Source organism: Pipistrellus hanaki, assembly GCF_964339955.1.
Source record: "Pipistrellus hanaki genome assembly, chromosome: 9".
In the NCBI taxonomy this organism is placed as follows: domain Eukaryota; kingdom Metazoa; phylum Chordata; class Mammalia; order Chiroptera; family Vespertilionidae; genus Pipistrellus; species Pipistrellus hanaki.
In genome coordinates, this window is record NC_140511.1 from 39,738,728 (window position 1) to 39,757,083 (window position 18,356).

Sequence of the window (18,356 nt, forward strand, 5' to 3'; positions counted from 1 at the left end):
GTTTACAATTTTTAAGAAAATTTTGTTTGCTAACAGTATTTTTTCTTCATTTTAAGTACCAAAAGAATTGGTGGAGCTTCATTTGAAGTTGATGAGGAAGATTGGCAAATCCGTTACAGCAGACAGATGGGAAAAATATTTGATCAAGGTAAATATTTAGAAATTGCCTTCTCTATTAAAATACTACTGTACCTACCATGAGTTTGTTATGTTTTATATAAAGCTCAAGTTTTAAAATAGTCTACCAAAAGTTGTAAAATATTACTTAGAAATTCAGATTACTATCAGTATGTGATTATTCTCTTTTGCAGCTATTAAGCAATAGCCTTGAGTCCTAAAGCTAACTTTCAGAGATATTGTATCTGTTTTGTACCTAATACACTGCTTAGGACTTTTTATGTCTTCTCATTTAATCCTGAAAATCATCCTGATCAAATCAAGAAGTTACACGTAAGGCCCAAGACAATCAACAAAGTTACCAACAAGGCCAAACCTATCCTTAATGAGAACAACCTAGGTAATCAGAAAACAGTTGTTTTAGGATAAATCCTATTTAAGGCAAGACCATAGAGGAAAAATTACCTGGAATTGCATCTAAACTTTAAGAACCATACCATTTTTGGAAGCCTAAGCTGATGCATGTGTCTATCTTCATGATGTCCCCTGGGGGTATTTTGAATCTATGACATAGCAGAATATTAGGTTGTATTTTTATTTATTTATTCATTTATTTATTTATTAAATATATTTGTATTGATTTCAGAGAGGAAGGGAAAGAGAGAGAGAGAGAGAGAGAGAGAGAGAGAGAGAGAGAGAGAGAGAGAGAGAGAGAGAGAGAAACAGCTGCCTCCTGCACTTCCCATACTGAGGATGAAGCATGCAACCCAGCTTATGCTCTGACCAGAAATCAAGCCACCACCTTCTGGTTCATAGGTTGACACTCAACCACTGAGCAACACCAGCTAATCTAGATTATGTTTTTAGATGATTGTAAAACCATGTCATTTTCTTGTCTTCTTTAATATATAAATGTATGTTTACATAGATATATGTGTTTTTATATCTGTTCCTTTTTTTGTTGGGGGAATGTATGTTATTATACAGTGCTATGAAAAGAGGAAACAAGAGTTGCTTGTTTTTATTATAAAAATCACATGTGCTGTTCCAATTATCTTTGCTGTATACCACACCACTCCAAATTAAGTGACATAAAACAATAATCATTTTAGTTAGCTCACTGATTCTTTGGGTCAGGAATTTGGAAAGTTCACTTGCTCCATACTCTGTTGGTTGAAGTAGCCACAATTCTCCCTAGTTCTGTGAGAGGAAATATACACCCCAAGCTCTCAATTGTAGAGTTGCTTAACTTTTGAAAAACTCAGTATGAAATATATTTCAATAATTTTGCACAAGTTTGAAGCATTGCAAAGTTGGCTCAGCATTTCAAAACTTCAATGCTACGGGATTTTCTAAAAGCCCTAATTAATTAATGTTTAATTAAATATCTGAACTATGTTGCCATGGTCAGGTGGCTTAATTGGTTGGAGTGTCAACCAGAAAGGTTGCAGGTTTGATCCCCAGTCTGGGCGCTTAAGGGAGGCAATGGATCAATGTTTCTCTTCCTTTCTCTCCACCCCCCTCTTTCTTTCTAAACTCAATAAAAACATATCCTTGGTGAGGGGTGTGTGTGTGTGTGTGTGAGTATACATATATATATTGCCTGGTCAGAATATCTCAGTGGTTGAACGTTTACCGATGAACCAAGAGGTCCCAGTTCATTTCCCAGTCAGGGCACATGCCCAAGTTGTAGGCTCTGTCTCCAGTACTTGGCGTCCAATAGGCAGCCAATTGACGTCTCTTGTAGACGTTTCTATCTCTCTATCCCTCTCCTTTCCTCTCTCTCTAAAATCAATAAAAATAGCCCTACCCACTTTGACTCAGTGGATAGCGTTATGGCCTATGGAATAAAGGGTCCCAGGTTCGATTCTGGTCAAGGGCACATACCCCTGGCTGAGGCAACCAATTGATGTGCCTCTCTCACATTGATGTTTCTCTCTTTCTATCTCTCCCCTTCCCTTCCAATCTCTCTAAAAATCAATGGAAAAATATCCTCAGGTTAAGATTAACCAATAAATAATAAATAAACAAACAAACAAACAAACAAAATTAGAACAGTTAAAATATATATATATATATATGAAATATGTTAAACTGAATGACACTAGAGCAAATTTTTAGCTATTTAAAGTGCTTTTCCCCCCTTCTTTAAAAAATATATATTTATTTTTAGAGAAAGGGAAAGGAAGAGGGGAAAGGAAGAGGGAAGAGAGAGAAACATGGATCAACTGCCTTCTGCACATCCCCTACTGGGGATTAAGCCTACCACTTAGACACGTACTTTGGGAATCAAACTAAAAACCTTTTGATGCACAGGACGCTGTCCAACCAGTGCCTCTGGCCAGAGCTAAATTGCTTTTTAAATACCTGCGAAGTTGCTGTTTTACCTTTAACAAAATATTTATTAATGATTAACAATCAGGGTCCTAGAGCTATAAAAGAGGTGGTAGAAATTCAGGACACAGATTTTAACATATTTAAAGAGTATAGTCCTTTGTAAATAGATCTGTTCATTAAAGTGGATTTGTTTCTTAGAAATGAGAAATATCTTGTATAATAATTCCAGCTCTGCTTTGCCCTTTATGTCTTAGTTTTGTTTTGTTTTTGTGAAATCTGAGAAATGGAATGAGGTGATTTTATTATAAATTCTAAACCCCTTCAGTTTTTCAGTCATAACCAACAGTTATGGCTAAATAGTTTTTGAATTGAGATAATATTCATATAACAAAATTTGCTTTTTGAAAGTATACAATTCAGTGGGTGTGTTTTTGTATATTCACAAGGTTGCACAATCATCAGTATCTAAGCCAGAATATTTTCATCACTCCAAAAAGAAAATCCGTAGCCATTAGCAATTACTACTCCTCCTTCCCTGAGTCCTTAGCAACCACTAATTTATTTTGGGCTCTATGGCTTTGCCTATTCTGACGTTTCATATAAATAAAAATCATATAATATGTGGCCCTTTGTGCCTGGCTTCTTTTAGCGTGTTTTCAAGGTTTATTTGTGTTATAGCATGTATCAGAGCTTTGTTTCTTTTGCCCTGGCCAGCTGCTCAGTGGTTGGAGCATTGTCCTGTACCCGAAGGTGTGGGTTTGATATCCGGTTGGGTGATAACTGTTTCTTTTTATGCCTGAATAATATTTCAGTATATGTATGGATAACACCACATTTGTTTAACTGCTTAAAAGTTTATGATATTTTGTTTGTTTCTATCTTTTAGCTATTTTGAATAATGTTGCTGTGAACATTTAGGTACAGATTTTTGGGTAGACAGTGGGGTTTTATTTCTTTTGAGTATGTATCTAGCCTGGAATTACTGGGTTATATGATAATTCTATATTTAACTTTTTGAGAAACTGCCAGTATTTTTCAAAGCAGCTGCACCGTTTAAAATTTTTACTAGAAATGTATGAGAATTTCAACTTATCTCTCCTCACCACCACACTTAACTATGTGTTATTAAAAATTGATTGATTTTAACCATGCTGGTAAGTGTGAAGTGTTGTCTAATTGTGGTTTTGATTGGCATTTCTCTTATCTCCTTAAAGACCTTATTTTCAAATACAGACATTGGGGATTAAATTAAGGTTCTAACATGTAAATTTTGAGGAGATACAGTTCAGTCCATAAAAACCCATGAAATACTTTGTTGGAGGAAAGTAATGGAAGTAGCCACAGTGCTACATAATTAATAAAAAGGGAAGGGGGTATTTATAACTGTTACTTTCACAAACTATATAGTTCCTTCAACCTAAGAACTTATTTAATCCTCACCTGAGGATATTTTTTTCTTTTATTTTTTTATAGAGAGAGGAAGGGAGGAGGAGAGAGAAAAACATTGCTGTGAGAGCCTATCGAATGCCTCCTTACCAGGGATTGAGCTCAGAACCCACGCATGTGCCCTGACTGGGAATCAAACCAGCAACCGTTTGGTGCGTGGGAGGATGCCTGGCCAATGAGCCACACTGACCAGGACAGCATGACAATTTACTAAAATTGCATTTACATGTAACTTTTAAAAAATGTATTTTTATTGATTATTTAGAGAGAGGAAAAGAGAAAGAAACATTGATGTGAGAAACATTGATCAGCTGCCACTTGCATGCCCCCTACCGGAGATAGAGCTCAAAATTGAAATGGTGCATGTGCCAACCGAACCGGCAACCTTTTAGTGCATAGGAGGAAATGTGACCAACAGAGTCACACCAGCCAGGCCTTACATGCAACTTTTTAAGAGCCCATTTATTTTGTAAACTTACGCTTATAAATGATATTTTCTGGGATTCTATATCTCTCTTAATTTCTTAGTAATTTACCCTGTTTCCCCGAAAATAAGACAGTGTCTTATATTAATTTTTGCTCCCAAAGATGCGCTAGGGCTTATTTTCAGGGGTTGTCTTATTTTTCCATGAAGAAGAATATGGTACACATTTATTGTTATTAATGAAAATAAAGGAAATTTATTACCTGTATACGGTATGGTAGTAGGGTAGTTGTCAACACAAACCAGACAAACTGTGAATCCTACAGTATCAAGAATTTACTCATTTATTCAATGACAATCATGTCATCATCTTCTGGAACATCATCATAACAATCCAATTCCTGAATTTCCTGGTGAATTTCTTGTGACTCCATTTCTTTCAGAATCAGTTTAGCAATAGCACTGTCTTTGAACGAGTACTTCTTGTCAAGGTAGCCTGCTCACAGTGCATTTGCAATGCAACTGTCAGTGATTTTCTCCCATGAATTCTTCACCCAAGTCACAACTTCTTGCAGTTTTGGTTTCACAAAGTTTCTGAGACAGAGCCTGGGGGTCCTTATTTTTGGGGGGATGCCTTATATTTCACTCAGAAGGAAACCTGTAAGTAGGTCTTATTTTCGGAGGATGTCTTATTTTCAGGAAACACGGTAGACTCATAAAATCTTAAATGATGCAAATAATTCAGGTATTACCATTGGTGTGAGGATTTGTTAAGATCATGAAAACTTTGGTTTATATTATGATTTTTTATATATATATATATAATTGATTTTTTACAGAGAGGAAGAGAGAGGGATAGAGAGTTAGAAACATCGATGACAGAGAATCATCAATCAGCTGCCTCTTGCACACCCCCTACTGGGGATGTACCCGCAACCAAGGTACATGCCCTTGACTGGAATTGAACCCGGGATCTTTCAGTCCGCAGGCCTTCGCTCTATCCACTGAGCCAAACCGGTTTTGGCGGTTTATATTTTATTTTGCTCCTGTAGATTTTTGTGGAATCTGATTGTAGTAATTTCTAAACTCAGGATTAAAAGCATTGAATTAAGAATCAAGAGTCTGCAGGTCCCGGGTTCGATTCCAGTCAAGGGCATGTACCTTGGTTGCGGGCACATCCCAGTGGGGGGTGTGCAAGAGGCAGCTCGTCAATGTTTCTCTCTCATCGACGTTTCTAACTCTCTGTCCCTCTCAGTTCCCCTCTTTGTAAAATCAATAAAATATATTTTAAAAAAATAAAAAAGAATCAAGAGTCCTAGCTCTCTACTACTAAGATTTTGATCCTGGGAAATAAGTTTTATAAATCTGTGACTTGGCACATCCTTCCAGTTAGAGCATAAAAGAATATTGAGAAAGATGAATGCCCTGAATCTCAATTTTGTGAATCATCAGTAATGACAGTTACAAAAGCACTTTGAAAAATAAAATTTATGGAAATGCAAATTGCCAGTTTCGCCAGTAATTTGCTTGAATTTCTCAAATAAATGATTTACTTTATTTTGGATGTATGTTAAAACTTTCTTGGAAGTTAAAAATGACCCTGTTTACTCTTGTTGTTGCCTAGTTTTTGGTAAGTGGTTAACTCCAAAATAAAAATGGTAGAAGGAGAAACAATGCTGTAAATTTTCTCTTACTATCCTAGTTGATGGGATAACTTGGATTCTAACATAATGTAGAATTCCACCCCATCATGATGGTTGTGGTAATAATAACATGTACTTCCATGCTTTTCATTGAAATTCATTAACACTTATAAAATGCCCACTTGAAAACTTTTGAGTAACATTTTGTTTAAAAAATAGTAATACTGAATTAAAAATATAAATTACATTATAATCAAGCTTTTCAAGAATTGCCAACATAAGCTGTGTTCGCTTAATCTTCCCCATCTGTTTTCTGGCCTCACTGAGCCACCAGAAAATGACTCTTGTCAAAATGAACCTTGCCAAATTCAGTGGACATTCTTCAGGTCTTGTCTACTAAACTTTATCATTCTTCCAAAACTGAATCTTCTTAAATCTCTTTCCTTGGTTTCTTCCTACCTCTAGTTGTGCTATCATATTTTCTTTTCCTGGCTCTTTTCTCTGACTCCAGAAACATTTCATATGTAGCACGCAGTGCAGAGTTATTTAATAGAAAGCCTGTGAGATATCGTAATATAATTCATTTTAACACAGGATCTAATCATAATTATGGTTAGCTAAGAATCCACAGCTGCTGAAGTTAGCAGATTTTCATTCACCTACTTAGTAACCATTTTTTGATGGCCTACTCTGTAAGGGACTTGGTAAGTTAATGCAGGAGATATATGAGACATTGATGTTTCTGAGTCTGGAGTTCAATAAAGAAAGAAAACTTACAAGTAAAGGTAATGCCATAGAGAATGTCGATACTTGAAGTGAAGTGTGGTATCAGGATAAAGCATTTTGGGGGCAATGCAGAGAAAATGACAATTTTCTCATAGTTTCAATGTTTGTGGTCAAGATTATTCTCTTGTGGGCTGGCTGAACGACAGATGAACAGATTACTCTGACAGTTTCACTGTGAAAGAGAGGGCTAAGGGACCGTCTGGCTATAGCAACCAGGCAGTCCTGATTGCCTGCCTCATTAACCTTTTATTGTAACAGCAGTTTAAGATAAAGTTTTATCTTTAGATATAATCAGTAGTGTGAGTAATCTTGGGAGGACACATGTGTTTACATTGTCCTCTAGGCAAGGGTGTCCAGGGATTAAGCATAAGGATTCAAGTAAACACCTGGGAGTCTGCATATGCACAGATTTGTTTGGGAAAATCAAGAAGTAATCAGGGGAACTGCCTTTAACACTTCCCTAAATCAGAATCCTGATGAACAGGCAAGTGGCCTTCTACACACTTTCCTTTTCTCGGAATATCCTCCTTGCAAGCTTTCCAACCAAGTATATGCTTCCCCACAGATTATGACTGATAAAAAAAATAGATAAGCATTAATCTCTTTCCTTCCTTCTAAAGATTAATGCTTAAGAAAAGAAAGGGAAAGATATAAGTAGACTGCAATGGTAAGGTAGGAAGTATTCAACATGAAAGCATACTTAGAGAAGTGGTCACTTGGTGATTTTTATGGGAAGCATTTAGAACAGCTGTCATGGATTATATATGGTAGCAAAAGTTTGATCGCTATGGTCTTTGTTCCTTAGTGTTACTTTCATGGATATGTTATATGACAAATAGGCTTTATAGATGTAATTAAACTTATTAATCAGTTGACCATAAAATATGCAGATAATTCTGAGTTATTCAAATGGGCTCACTGTAAATTATTTGGGCCCTTAAAAACAGAAGAGGTGTAGGCAGAAGAAGTCAGATATATTATACTTGAAGTGTTAGAAGGACTCACCACACTGGCGGCTTGAATGTGGAGAGTCACATGGAAAACATGAGAAGGAAATGAATTCTGCCAACATTCTGAATGAGTTTGGAAGTTGTTTTTTGTCCAGAGCCCCCAGAGAGGAACAAACCCTGCCATAACTTTGATATCACCTTTGTGAGACTGTAAGCAGAGAACACAGCCAGCCAAGCTGGATTATCTATATAGGAATTCTGACCTATAGAAACTGTGAGGTAATAAGTGGGCGTGGTTTTAAGATGCTAAATTTGGCCCTAGCTAGGTTGGCTTGGTGGCTAGAGCATTGGCCTGCATACTAAGGGTCCCAGGTTCAATTCTGGTCAAGGACACATATCTCAGTTACAGGCTCGATTTCCCTGCCCTAGTCGGGGTGCATATGGGAAACAATCAAGCCATGTTTTTCTCTGTGTGTCTCCCCCTCTCTTCCACTTGCTCTAAAAAAAAAAAATAAGATAAAATAAAATTAATTTAAAAACAAAGCTAAATTTGTAATATGTTATTACACAGCAGTAGAAAACTAATACAGAATTATTCTATTAGCAATTTATAATTTGATTAGAAAACTTACCAATGATTGGCAGTTTCTAAAAATTCCTTGCATTTTCATCAAAATGTGCTCTTTATAAAAAACAAAAAATATTACTAAGATAATTTTTTTAATAGAGGCTACCATGCCACAGGCCTTTATCATCTTTTGCCTAAACATTCACCTTCTAATTGGTCTCCTGGCTTTTAGTGTACACTTTCTACTACCTTCTCATCACTGCTACAAGAGTGATCTATTAAAAACAAAGTTTTAAATTAACTATTATATTGCTTTCAGAATTATTTGATGGCTGTCTTTCATTTAAAAATCTAAACTTAAACTCTGTCAGAACATGCAATGCTCTTAATAGTTGAGCCACTATTCTCCAGCCACATCTAATGACATTTTCTCCTATGTGTTCTACTCAATGCCATTCAGAACATGCTGTCTTTTTCATTCCTCAGAGTTTTCGCACATACTGTTATCCTTGGCCTGGAATGCCTCTCCACGAGTTTATTTTCCTGGCAAACTTATTTATCCTTTGATCTTAGCTGAAGGATTACTTTCTCCTTGAGGCCTTCTAGGAATATATCCCTTCATGGATTTATGTGTAACTACATAAAAGAAACTGTTATGTAGTTTATATATCGAATGTTCACCATTTACCAGGCACTGTATTTAACTCTTTCTTTATAAAGCTCACCTTTGAAGTAGGTATTTTCCTCATTTTATGCACAAGGAAATTGATTTTAGCAAATTAAATAACTTGTCCAATCTCAACATTGCTAGAAATGGCTGAGCCAGCATTCAAGCATAGGACTTTATGAGTTCAGTGCTTCAAAATACCATTTATATTGCCCCTCACATTTGCCTTTCTTATAGATTATAAACATCTTGAATGCTTTTTTAAATCTTTTATGCATCAGTATTAGATGAGAATAATTTAGACAATTTGAGTTTTCTTTTACTTGGCTGCTAATAAACTTAACTCCATATTTACTTCTTAGTTGTATTCATTAGTTACAGTAGTTAGTTTTCTGATGGAAATTTTTACCCTTCTCTCTTGTTACATGGCTCTTGATCTTTTGTCTTCTGTGGGCATCATTGTATTTATATATTATAGAGAGCTATTTCTTTTCTGTTTGAGTCAGTGGAATATAATTAATACACAGCTCTGTGTTTTTTAATATTTATTTTTTTCTTAAGAAAGGCTCCCTTCTCTTTTGGTTTTAAATATATATATATTTGTATTGATTTCAGAGAGGAAGAAAGAGGAAGAGAGAAATAGAAACATAAGTGATGAGAAAGAATTATTGATTAGCTGTCTCCTGCATGCTCTACACTGGTGATAGAGCCTGTAACCTGGGCATGTGCCCTGTCCAGGAATCAAACCGTGACCGTCTGGTTCATAGGTTGATGCTCAACCACTGAGCCATGCCAATGGGGCTACAATTCTGTTTAAATCCAGAGGTAATATCTGGCATTTGTTAAGTCTGTTTCTTGGTTTATAACAGACTAGAGGCCCGGTGCATGAAATTCGTGCACTGGGGGAGGAGGGTATGTGGGGAGAATCCCTCAGTCCAGCCTGTACCCTCTTGTAGTCTGGGAGCTCTCGGGAGATGTCTGACTGATGACAGTCAGACATCCTTAGTTCTGCTGCAGAAATGGGAGAGGCTCCTGCCACCGCTGCTACGCTTGCCAGCTGTGAGCCCGGCTCAGCGCTTTTCTGGTTGAGCAGCGCTGCCCCGTGTGGGAACACACTGACCACCAAGGGGCAGCTCCTGCATTGAGCATTTGCCCCCTGGTGGTAAGTGTGTGGCATAGTGACAGGTCGTTCTGCTTTTTGGGCAATTTGCATATTAGCCTTTTATTATATAGGACTAGAGGCCTGGTGCAAGAAATTCATGCACGGGGCGGGGGTGTACCTCAGCCCAGCTTGCACCTTCTCCAATCTGGGACCCCTCGAGGAATGTCCAACTGCCCGTTTAGGCCCAAACGGGCAGTCAGACATCCCTCTCACAATCCAGGACTGTTGGCTCCCAACTGTTTACCTGCCTGCCTTCCTGATTTCCCCTGATCACTTCTGCCTGCCAGCCTGATCACCCCCTAACAGCTCCCCTGACCGCCTGATTGATGCCTAACTGCTCTCCTGCCAGCCTAATTGCCCCTAGCTAATGGAGGTATGGTCAATTTACATGTTTCTCTTTTATTATATAGAATGATGTGTACATGTCTCTCGATTTTTATGAGAGGACTGACTATATAAGATTTTTTGAGTACTTAATGGAGTATTGTGAAAAATGTCTTTAGACTGTTGCTTATAGTGTGAAAATAAATATTTGTTGAAATTTAACAACTTGCAAAATGCAGCAGACACTCTACCTCATACCATATGCAAAAATGAACTCAAAATGGATCAAAAACTGAAATAAAAGTGCTAAAACTCTTAGAATAAATCATGGGGATAAATCTTCATGATCTTGAATTTGGCAATAGATTTTTAGATATGTCACCAAAAGCATAAGCAACAAGAGAAAAAATAAATTAATTGTACTTTATAAAAATTAAAAGCTTTTGTGCATCAAAGGACATTACGAAGAAAGTGAACAGACAGCTTATAGAATGCGAGAATATATTTGCAAGTCATATATAACTGATAAAAATTTAATATCCAAAAAAAATTAATATCAATTAACATAATACTTTTTAATGTGTTCCTAAAGTCTTTATACTTAGGAACTTTTAGATAAGAGGGTCTATTTTTACTTCCCAGGCTTATCTTCTTAGCTTAAACAATAGTTAAGACCTTTAAATTTCTATTTTTTATATAACTTCTTTCAAAACACCTTGATATTAGAGTTATAGTTATATCCTAAAACTTAACAACAAAAAGACAACCTGATTTAAAAATGAACAAAAGTTTTGAGTAGACATTACTCCAGAGATATACAAAGATCAATAAATTAGCACTTAAAAAGATGCTCAACATTATTAGTCATTAGGGAAATGCCAATCACAACTACAGTGAGATATCACTTAACACCCAATAGAATAGCTATTTGTTAAAAGAAAAGAAAGGGCAATACTAAGTGTTGGTAAGGTTATAGAGATAATAAAAGCCTCATATACTTGTGATGGGAATTCAAAGTGTGCAGCTGCTGTGAAAAAGTTTGGCAGTTTCTCAAAAAGCTAAAAAAATAAAATAAAATAAAAAAATTACCATAGGACCAAGTAGTTCCACAACCTAGCTATACATTCAGAATAATTGAAAACAGATATTTGTGTGTCAATGTTTATTGCAACATAATTTATAGTAGCCAAAAGGTTGAAACACCCAAGTTTCCATCAACAGATAGATAAATAAAATGTGATATATTCATACAATGGAATATTTTTCACCCCTAAAAAGAATGAAGTTCTGATATGTGGTAAGTGAAAGAAGCAATACCAAAAAGACAAATGTAGGATTATTCTTCATATATGAACTATCCTAAAATAGGCAAATTCATAGACATAGATATGTAAATTATAGATTACTAGGTGGTGTAGGTGGAAGGCGAATGAGAATTATTATTGCTTAATGGCTAAAGAAGGTTTGTGTGATAAAAAGTTTTGGAAATAAAAAGTGGTAGTGGTTATACAACTTTGTAAATGTAATTAATGCCACTGAGTTGTACATGTAATGGTTAAAATGGCAAATTTTATTTTTATTATATATATTTCCACAATAAAGTTTATAAAAATACAACAGCAGTTGTAAATCTAGCTGTAATCTTAGCTTTAATGTAAACACAGACTTAGAGCATAACAAGGGAAGCCATTTAACATAGAGTTAATTACCCAGATCATAAAGGCAGGAAATTAAATCAGACACCAGTCATTTTGTTGAAATTGTAGGCACACTTATTTATATATGTTTATATATATGCAAAACAAAGGTGTCATGAAACAGTGTTTATGTATAGTTTGAAGAACACTGATCTACTTCCTGCCAACTTTTAATTCCTTCTATTTCTCCTTATGTTCCAATTGGTTCTTATGTTGATTCTCTAGAACCATTTTCAGGTTTGCATTTATATAAGGGAGCTATGGTACAGCGAGAATCTGATAGGCATCTTTATCTCATCTCTTTTACTAGCTACAAAATCTCCATTTTACAGATGAAGATCCTGAAATTCAGAGAGGTAATTGCCTTAACTCGAGATCACATTGATAATAGAGCCAGGATTTGCCTCTCAACCTGTTTGATACTGAAGTCTTATTGCCCTTTATGTCTAGATGAGTGATATAAAGCGGATTACATGGAAGGAGGTACTTACATTCTTTCCATTGAGGTGTATTTTAGGTTTATGATTAATTGTACCTAAAATATAAAGGTGCTATGACATAGACTTATGTCAAATACTTTCAGAGCACCTTTTCCTTGATTAAGATTTTAAAGAGACTGCTTTTGAGAATAGTTTGTCAAATTTTTGTCATGTATAAATGTGCCCAATGTATAGATTAACTGAGATTCCAGCTGCCTGTTCCACTAATCCTGAGCTCCTTGAGCAGGAGTTGTAGTATCTTATTTATCCTAGTGTCAAGCACTGTGTGGCACACAGTAAATTCCTGATAAAATGTTTGTGGAATGAACTAATTAATGCATGCACATCTGGTCAGTTGTTGGGATTTTGGTGTTCTTTTGATTTTCAAAATCATATTGCTTGAGAAAACTTGCCATTGAACTCTTTCATGTATGTATTTTTAAGGAACTAAAGAAACATCCTTTTTATATAACCTTTAAAGCATTCTCATAGGCACTGTTCCTATATATAGTAGATTATCTCGTTAGTTATACCAGAGAACATTGATATAGTAAATATTTATTGTGCCACTATTAGCAAGATTCTATTTTTGGTAGGAAATGGAAAGATGAGTCAAACTTCCTTTTGCTTTAAAAAATCCTGTTTAAAAGGATACCCACCTCTAATGAAATAATGTATGAGAAAATTATATCGTAAATAGTAAAGCTATATCTCTTTATATAAAAGCCAAGTGACCAGAACTCTGGAATGAACAGTCACTATGACTCGCAGTACAGTAGGCCAATTGGACCAATGGGGGGAGGGGGGGAGGGGATTTCTCCCTCCATCAGTCCCCACTGGATGGGGCCTGGGCCAGCAGGCCAACCTCTCGTGGTTCCTCCCCCCTGCTGGCCAACAACTTGCAGCCCCTCCCCCTGGCCAGTCTCACCCCTTTTTGCCCCCTCACCCCAATTGGGGGCGGGGCCTATCAGCCAACCTCCCATGTTTCTCTTCCCTGCCTGCCTGGCCCAATGGGCCACCGTCAGGGCGGATTGGCCGAACCCCACCCGTGCATGAACGTAAAATGTTACTGCTTTTGTAAGATAAATGCAAATCAGAATCTGCCTTTTCTAGAGTTTCCTCGGCCAAGCTTAATTCAGGCTTCATTACCTTTCTCTTGAATTGTTGTAAAACAGGCTTTAATTGGTCTTGTTAACTTCAGAGATTATCCTCCTGTCTGTCTTGCAAAGTGCAACAAAACTATTTTCCATCAGTTCTTCTAACACATGTTGAGTTCCCATATTTATAAGCCATGATCTACTTTCACAGCTTTGCTCATTACTTTCCTTCACAGCTGTGTCTCTGCCTATTCCTGGCCCCAAGCTCTCAAGATCCAGGTTTCTAGGAATTAGCATAAAGAGCTTCTCTATTCACCTTCACATCAACACATCATCACTCACGTTCCTATTGCTTTCCATATTTTGTGTTTTTTTCTTCCTGAAATGCTCTTCATCTCCTTGTCTGGCAAAACCTGTCATCCTTCAGATCCTAGAATAAATGTCATCACTTGAATAAAACTTCTTTAATTTCCCTTGATCCATACTGAATTACAGTTTCTCTCCTCTGTATTTTCATCCTTCCCAATTAAAGAGTAATATGCAATTAACCATCACTCTGCTACCCCCACCAGCCAATCAGAATGAGTATGCAAATATACCCAACCAAGATGGCTTCGGCCACAGAGAGCACGAGGGAGGCTTGGGTTTCCCAGGCAACAGAGGAAGCCAAGCTTTCCGCCTGCTCTGACTGGCCTAGGTCTCCACTCAAGGCTACAAAGTTTCAATTATAGAAGGTAAACAAATCCAAACAGAAATGGCTGCCCGCTATGGAGCGAGCAGGAGGCTTGGCTCTGCTCCCGGCTATAAAGTTTCAATTGTAGAAGGCAAATAAGTTCCAGATATCAGGGCCTTTGCTTGGGTCGCTGGGGGATGTGGCTGACCTGCAAACCACCACAGGCCCCTCACTCAGGCTGCCCCATGCCCCAAGGTAACCCCAATCCTGATCCAGGGCACCCTTCAGGGCAAACCAGCTGGTCCCCACCCATGCACCAGGCCTATATCCTATCTAATAAAAGAGTAATATACAGATTGACCATCACTCCAACACATAATAGCTGCCCCCATGTGGTCAAAGATTCTGCCCCAGGTGAACACAAGATGGCCACCACAAGATGGGGAGGGCAGCTGGGAGGCACCAGGCCTGCAAGGGAGGGCAGTTGGAGGTGATCAACCCTGCAGGAGAGGGCAGGTTAGGGGTGACCAGGCTGGCAGAGGAGGGAAGTTAAGGGCAAACAGGCTGGCAGGGGAGCAGTTAGACATCAATCAGGATGGCATGGGAGTGGTTAGGGGATGATCAGGCTGGCAGGCAGAAGCGGTTAGGGGCAGTCAGGAAGGCAGGCAGGCAAGCAAGCAGTTGGGAGCCAGCAGTCTTGGATTGTGAGTGGGGTGTCCACTGGGATCAGGCCTAAACGGGCAGTTGGACATCTCTCGATTGGAGAAGGTGCAGGCTGGGCTGAAGGATAACCCTTTCCCCACCCCCACCCCATGCACGAATTTTGTGCACTGGGCCTCTAGTAGTTTATAATTATATCAGTTACTTAGTTGGTAGATAACTCACTGATTACTTGTTTACATGACCTTTGCATGTCCCCTCTTTTTTCCCCTCTGAATTCTGAATTTCTTACAGCCGAGACTGCTAATTCATCTTTGCTCCCCACAACCCAGTACTTAATGTGCTTAGTAAATGTCTGGTTCAGTCCTCCAGAAATATTATTTATAAATAGTTGGACGTATTTAAGTATTAGATAAGGTAGACTTGGTGAGGTGTAATTTGAGTATAAATAATGGAACTAGATGATTTATAATTCTCATTCTGGCCTTTGTCCACATCTCCATTGGTGACAGCTGACCTGATCTTAAATTATATACTGATTTCACCAGAAATGACTAAAGATAGTAATTCCTGTTTCTCTTGTTCTTTGGCTAAAGCACATACCCTCCTGAGGATAGCAGTACATTTGTTTAATGCTTGTTCGAATTGACTGAGTCAATATATTAAAGCAGTTAAAACAGTACTCAGTACATGGTAAACATGAAATAAATTCTAGCTATTATTAGTCTAGTAAGAATTTATAATATTATTTGAGATGTGTTGGCTTAGAAATTATAAGTTGTTAACTTAATAGAATTTTTCAATTATAGTAAAGCATTATTTTTATATGTCTTTCATCTATTCATCAGATATTTGTTTTGTACTTGCTGTACGTTTCATTCTTTGTCACAGGTTAGGGATATGAAGAAGAGTAGGCATAGCCCTTGACTTGTCAGTAGCTGTAAATTCTTGACTCAGATTTGAAAAGATCCAGTGTAAACATGTATGAACCAAGAGTCTCAGTTCAGTAACTTTGAGCAAGACACTTACCCCAAGCTCATTAGAGATCGCTGGTTAACTCCCTTCTCTCATGTATTCTCTTAATACCTTAGTCAAAAGCACTTTTATTCTTCCATTTTTTTCATGCCAAGGAATCTAGATGTCACCTTTGGGTTTTCTTTCCAATCACCCTCCATCTACATCCATTCTATCAAAAGTCCTTATGATTCTGCCGCAAATACAGCTACTTCTTTTTATTATCACTATTACCACCATAGTTCTTGTCATCATTATCTCTTGCCTTAAAATGGGTGTTTTAGTTTTCATTCCTTTCCCTCTACAATTTTTTTTTTATACAGCAGCTATTTTTGAAACATAAATCATCAATTTACCAATTTAAAACACTCCATTGGGTCTGGCCAGAGCATCTCAGTGGTTGAGCATCGACCTATGAACCAGGAGTTCACAGTTCGATTCCCGGTCATGACATATGCCTGAGCCCTGGTCTCCATCCCCAATACGGCATGCAGGAGGCAGCCGATCAATGATTCTCATCATTGATGTTTCTATCGCTCCCCCTCTTCCTTCCTCTCTGAAGTCAATAAAAAGAAATATTTTTAAAATGCAAAATAAAATACTTCATTGGCCTCTCATCATATTTGAAATAAAATCTTAATTCTTTTCCCTGGCCTATATATTTTGGCTCTCGGTTACTTCTTTAACTTTATCTGTTGCTATTTTCTCCCTTATTTTGCTTCAGGAGTTTTCAACCATTTCACACAAACTGATTACTAAAATTCTGCGGCACACCAAAATATATGTAATGCTTTTTTACTGATCTGACAAAAAAAAAAAAAAATAGGTATAATTTTGATCTATTCACACCAGACAGTTATTGTCGTGTTGTGTTGTGTTGGCTGTTGTCTTTTATTTTATTGACAATCTAAGGGAAAAGGGGTCAGTGCTCCTGCCTAAAATAGTCAAGCATTGCATGTTTTTAAAAATTCTTGCAACACAGACACACAAGTTGAAAATTGCTCTTCTACTTTGTTTACATTGACAAATCTTTTCTCTTTTCCTAATTTGTCAAACCTTAAGGTCTTTTTGCTAGTTAGTTTCTTCTCCGGATTATCTTGTGGCTCATTTCTATTTTATGTTTCAACTTTCTGTGTCAAGTGTCAACTTTTTAAAATGTTTTTTCACCCTGGCCAGGTAGCTTAGTGGCTTAGAGCAGTGGTCGGCAAACTGTGGCTCGAGAGCCACATGTGGTTTGCCATTCTGTTGACTAATAAGTTTGCTGACCACTGCTAGGAAAAAAAACACTTAAAAAACATTTTAATAATGTACTACCAGTAATGTCTTCAACCTGAAGTCAAAACTTCTGGGTAAGGGTAATGCCTTCGCAGTGGTCGTCAAACTCATTAGTCAACAGAGCAGCAAACCGTGGCTCGCAAGCCACAGTGTGCTGACCCCTAGGTTAGAGCATCATCCTGATATGCTATGGTTGAGAGTTTGATATCTGGTCAGGGCACATAAAAGAATCAACCAATAATTGGGTAAATTAAGTGGAAAGACAAATCTCTCTCTCCCTCTCCTCTCTCTCTCTCTCTCTCTCTCTCTCTCTCTCTCTCTCTCTCTCTCTCTCTCTCTCTCTCTCTCTTCTCCTCTTTGTCTCTCTTTCTCTCTAAATCAGTAAATAAATAATTAAAATTAATAATAAAATGAGGTTTTCCCTCAGCACCCAATGCAAAATAGCACCCACACTAATACATTTTATTTTCAGTATAGTATTTGTCTTTATTTGAAAAAAATTACTTTTATGTTTTTATTGATTTTGAGATAGAAAGGAAGGGAAAGGGAAAAAGAGATAGGAACATTGGCTGCCTCTCCTGACGATGGAGGCCTCAACCTGGGCATGTGCCCTGCCTCAGAATCAAACTTGTGACCTCTTAGTGCACGGGACCACACTGAGCCACACCAGCTGGGCTACTTGAATCATTTTAAATTTTTACCTTTTTGACTAACTCCTACATTGTAAGGTCCATGATGGCGGGCTGTCTGTCTTCCCCACCTCCTTGACTTAAGCTGACAGCTAGTAGGTACTCAGTAAATATTTGCAGGCTCACTGAATAAATGAATCTTTCTAAATTTCATATTTCTCAGTTTTAAAAATTTCAATTTGAATGATTTCCAAGGATAAATAAATCCAGGTACTAAAGTAAATAAAGACAGATTTTGTTGAAGTTGCTTAGGTACTTAATATTTTTATGTATATTTCATAATCTTTTTTTGTTGTTATTGTTAATCCTCTCCCAAGGACATTTTTCCATTGATCTTTTGGATAGAGT

At 37.3% G+C, this 18,356-nt stretch overlaps 1 protein-coding gene across 4 annotated transcripts in view; it reads left to right on the forward strand.

Moving 5' to 3' along the window:
* RSF1 (remodeling and spacing factor 1) overlaps positions 1-18,356 on the forward strand; it is a 116,485-nt gene that overhangs the window by 42,683 nt on the left and 55,446 nt on the right. For all 4 annotated transcript variants that reach the window (XM_084895003.1, XM_084895002.1, XM_084895005.1 and 1 more), the window contains exon 2: positions 57-148. In XM_084895003.1, the coding sequence (XP_084751129.1) occupies positions 57-148 (92 nt within the window). The remainder of the gene's footprint in view (positions 1-56; positions 149-18,356) is intronic.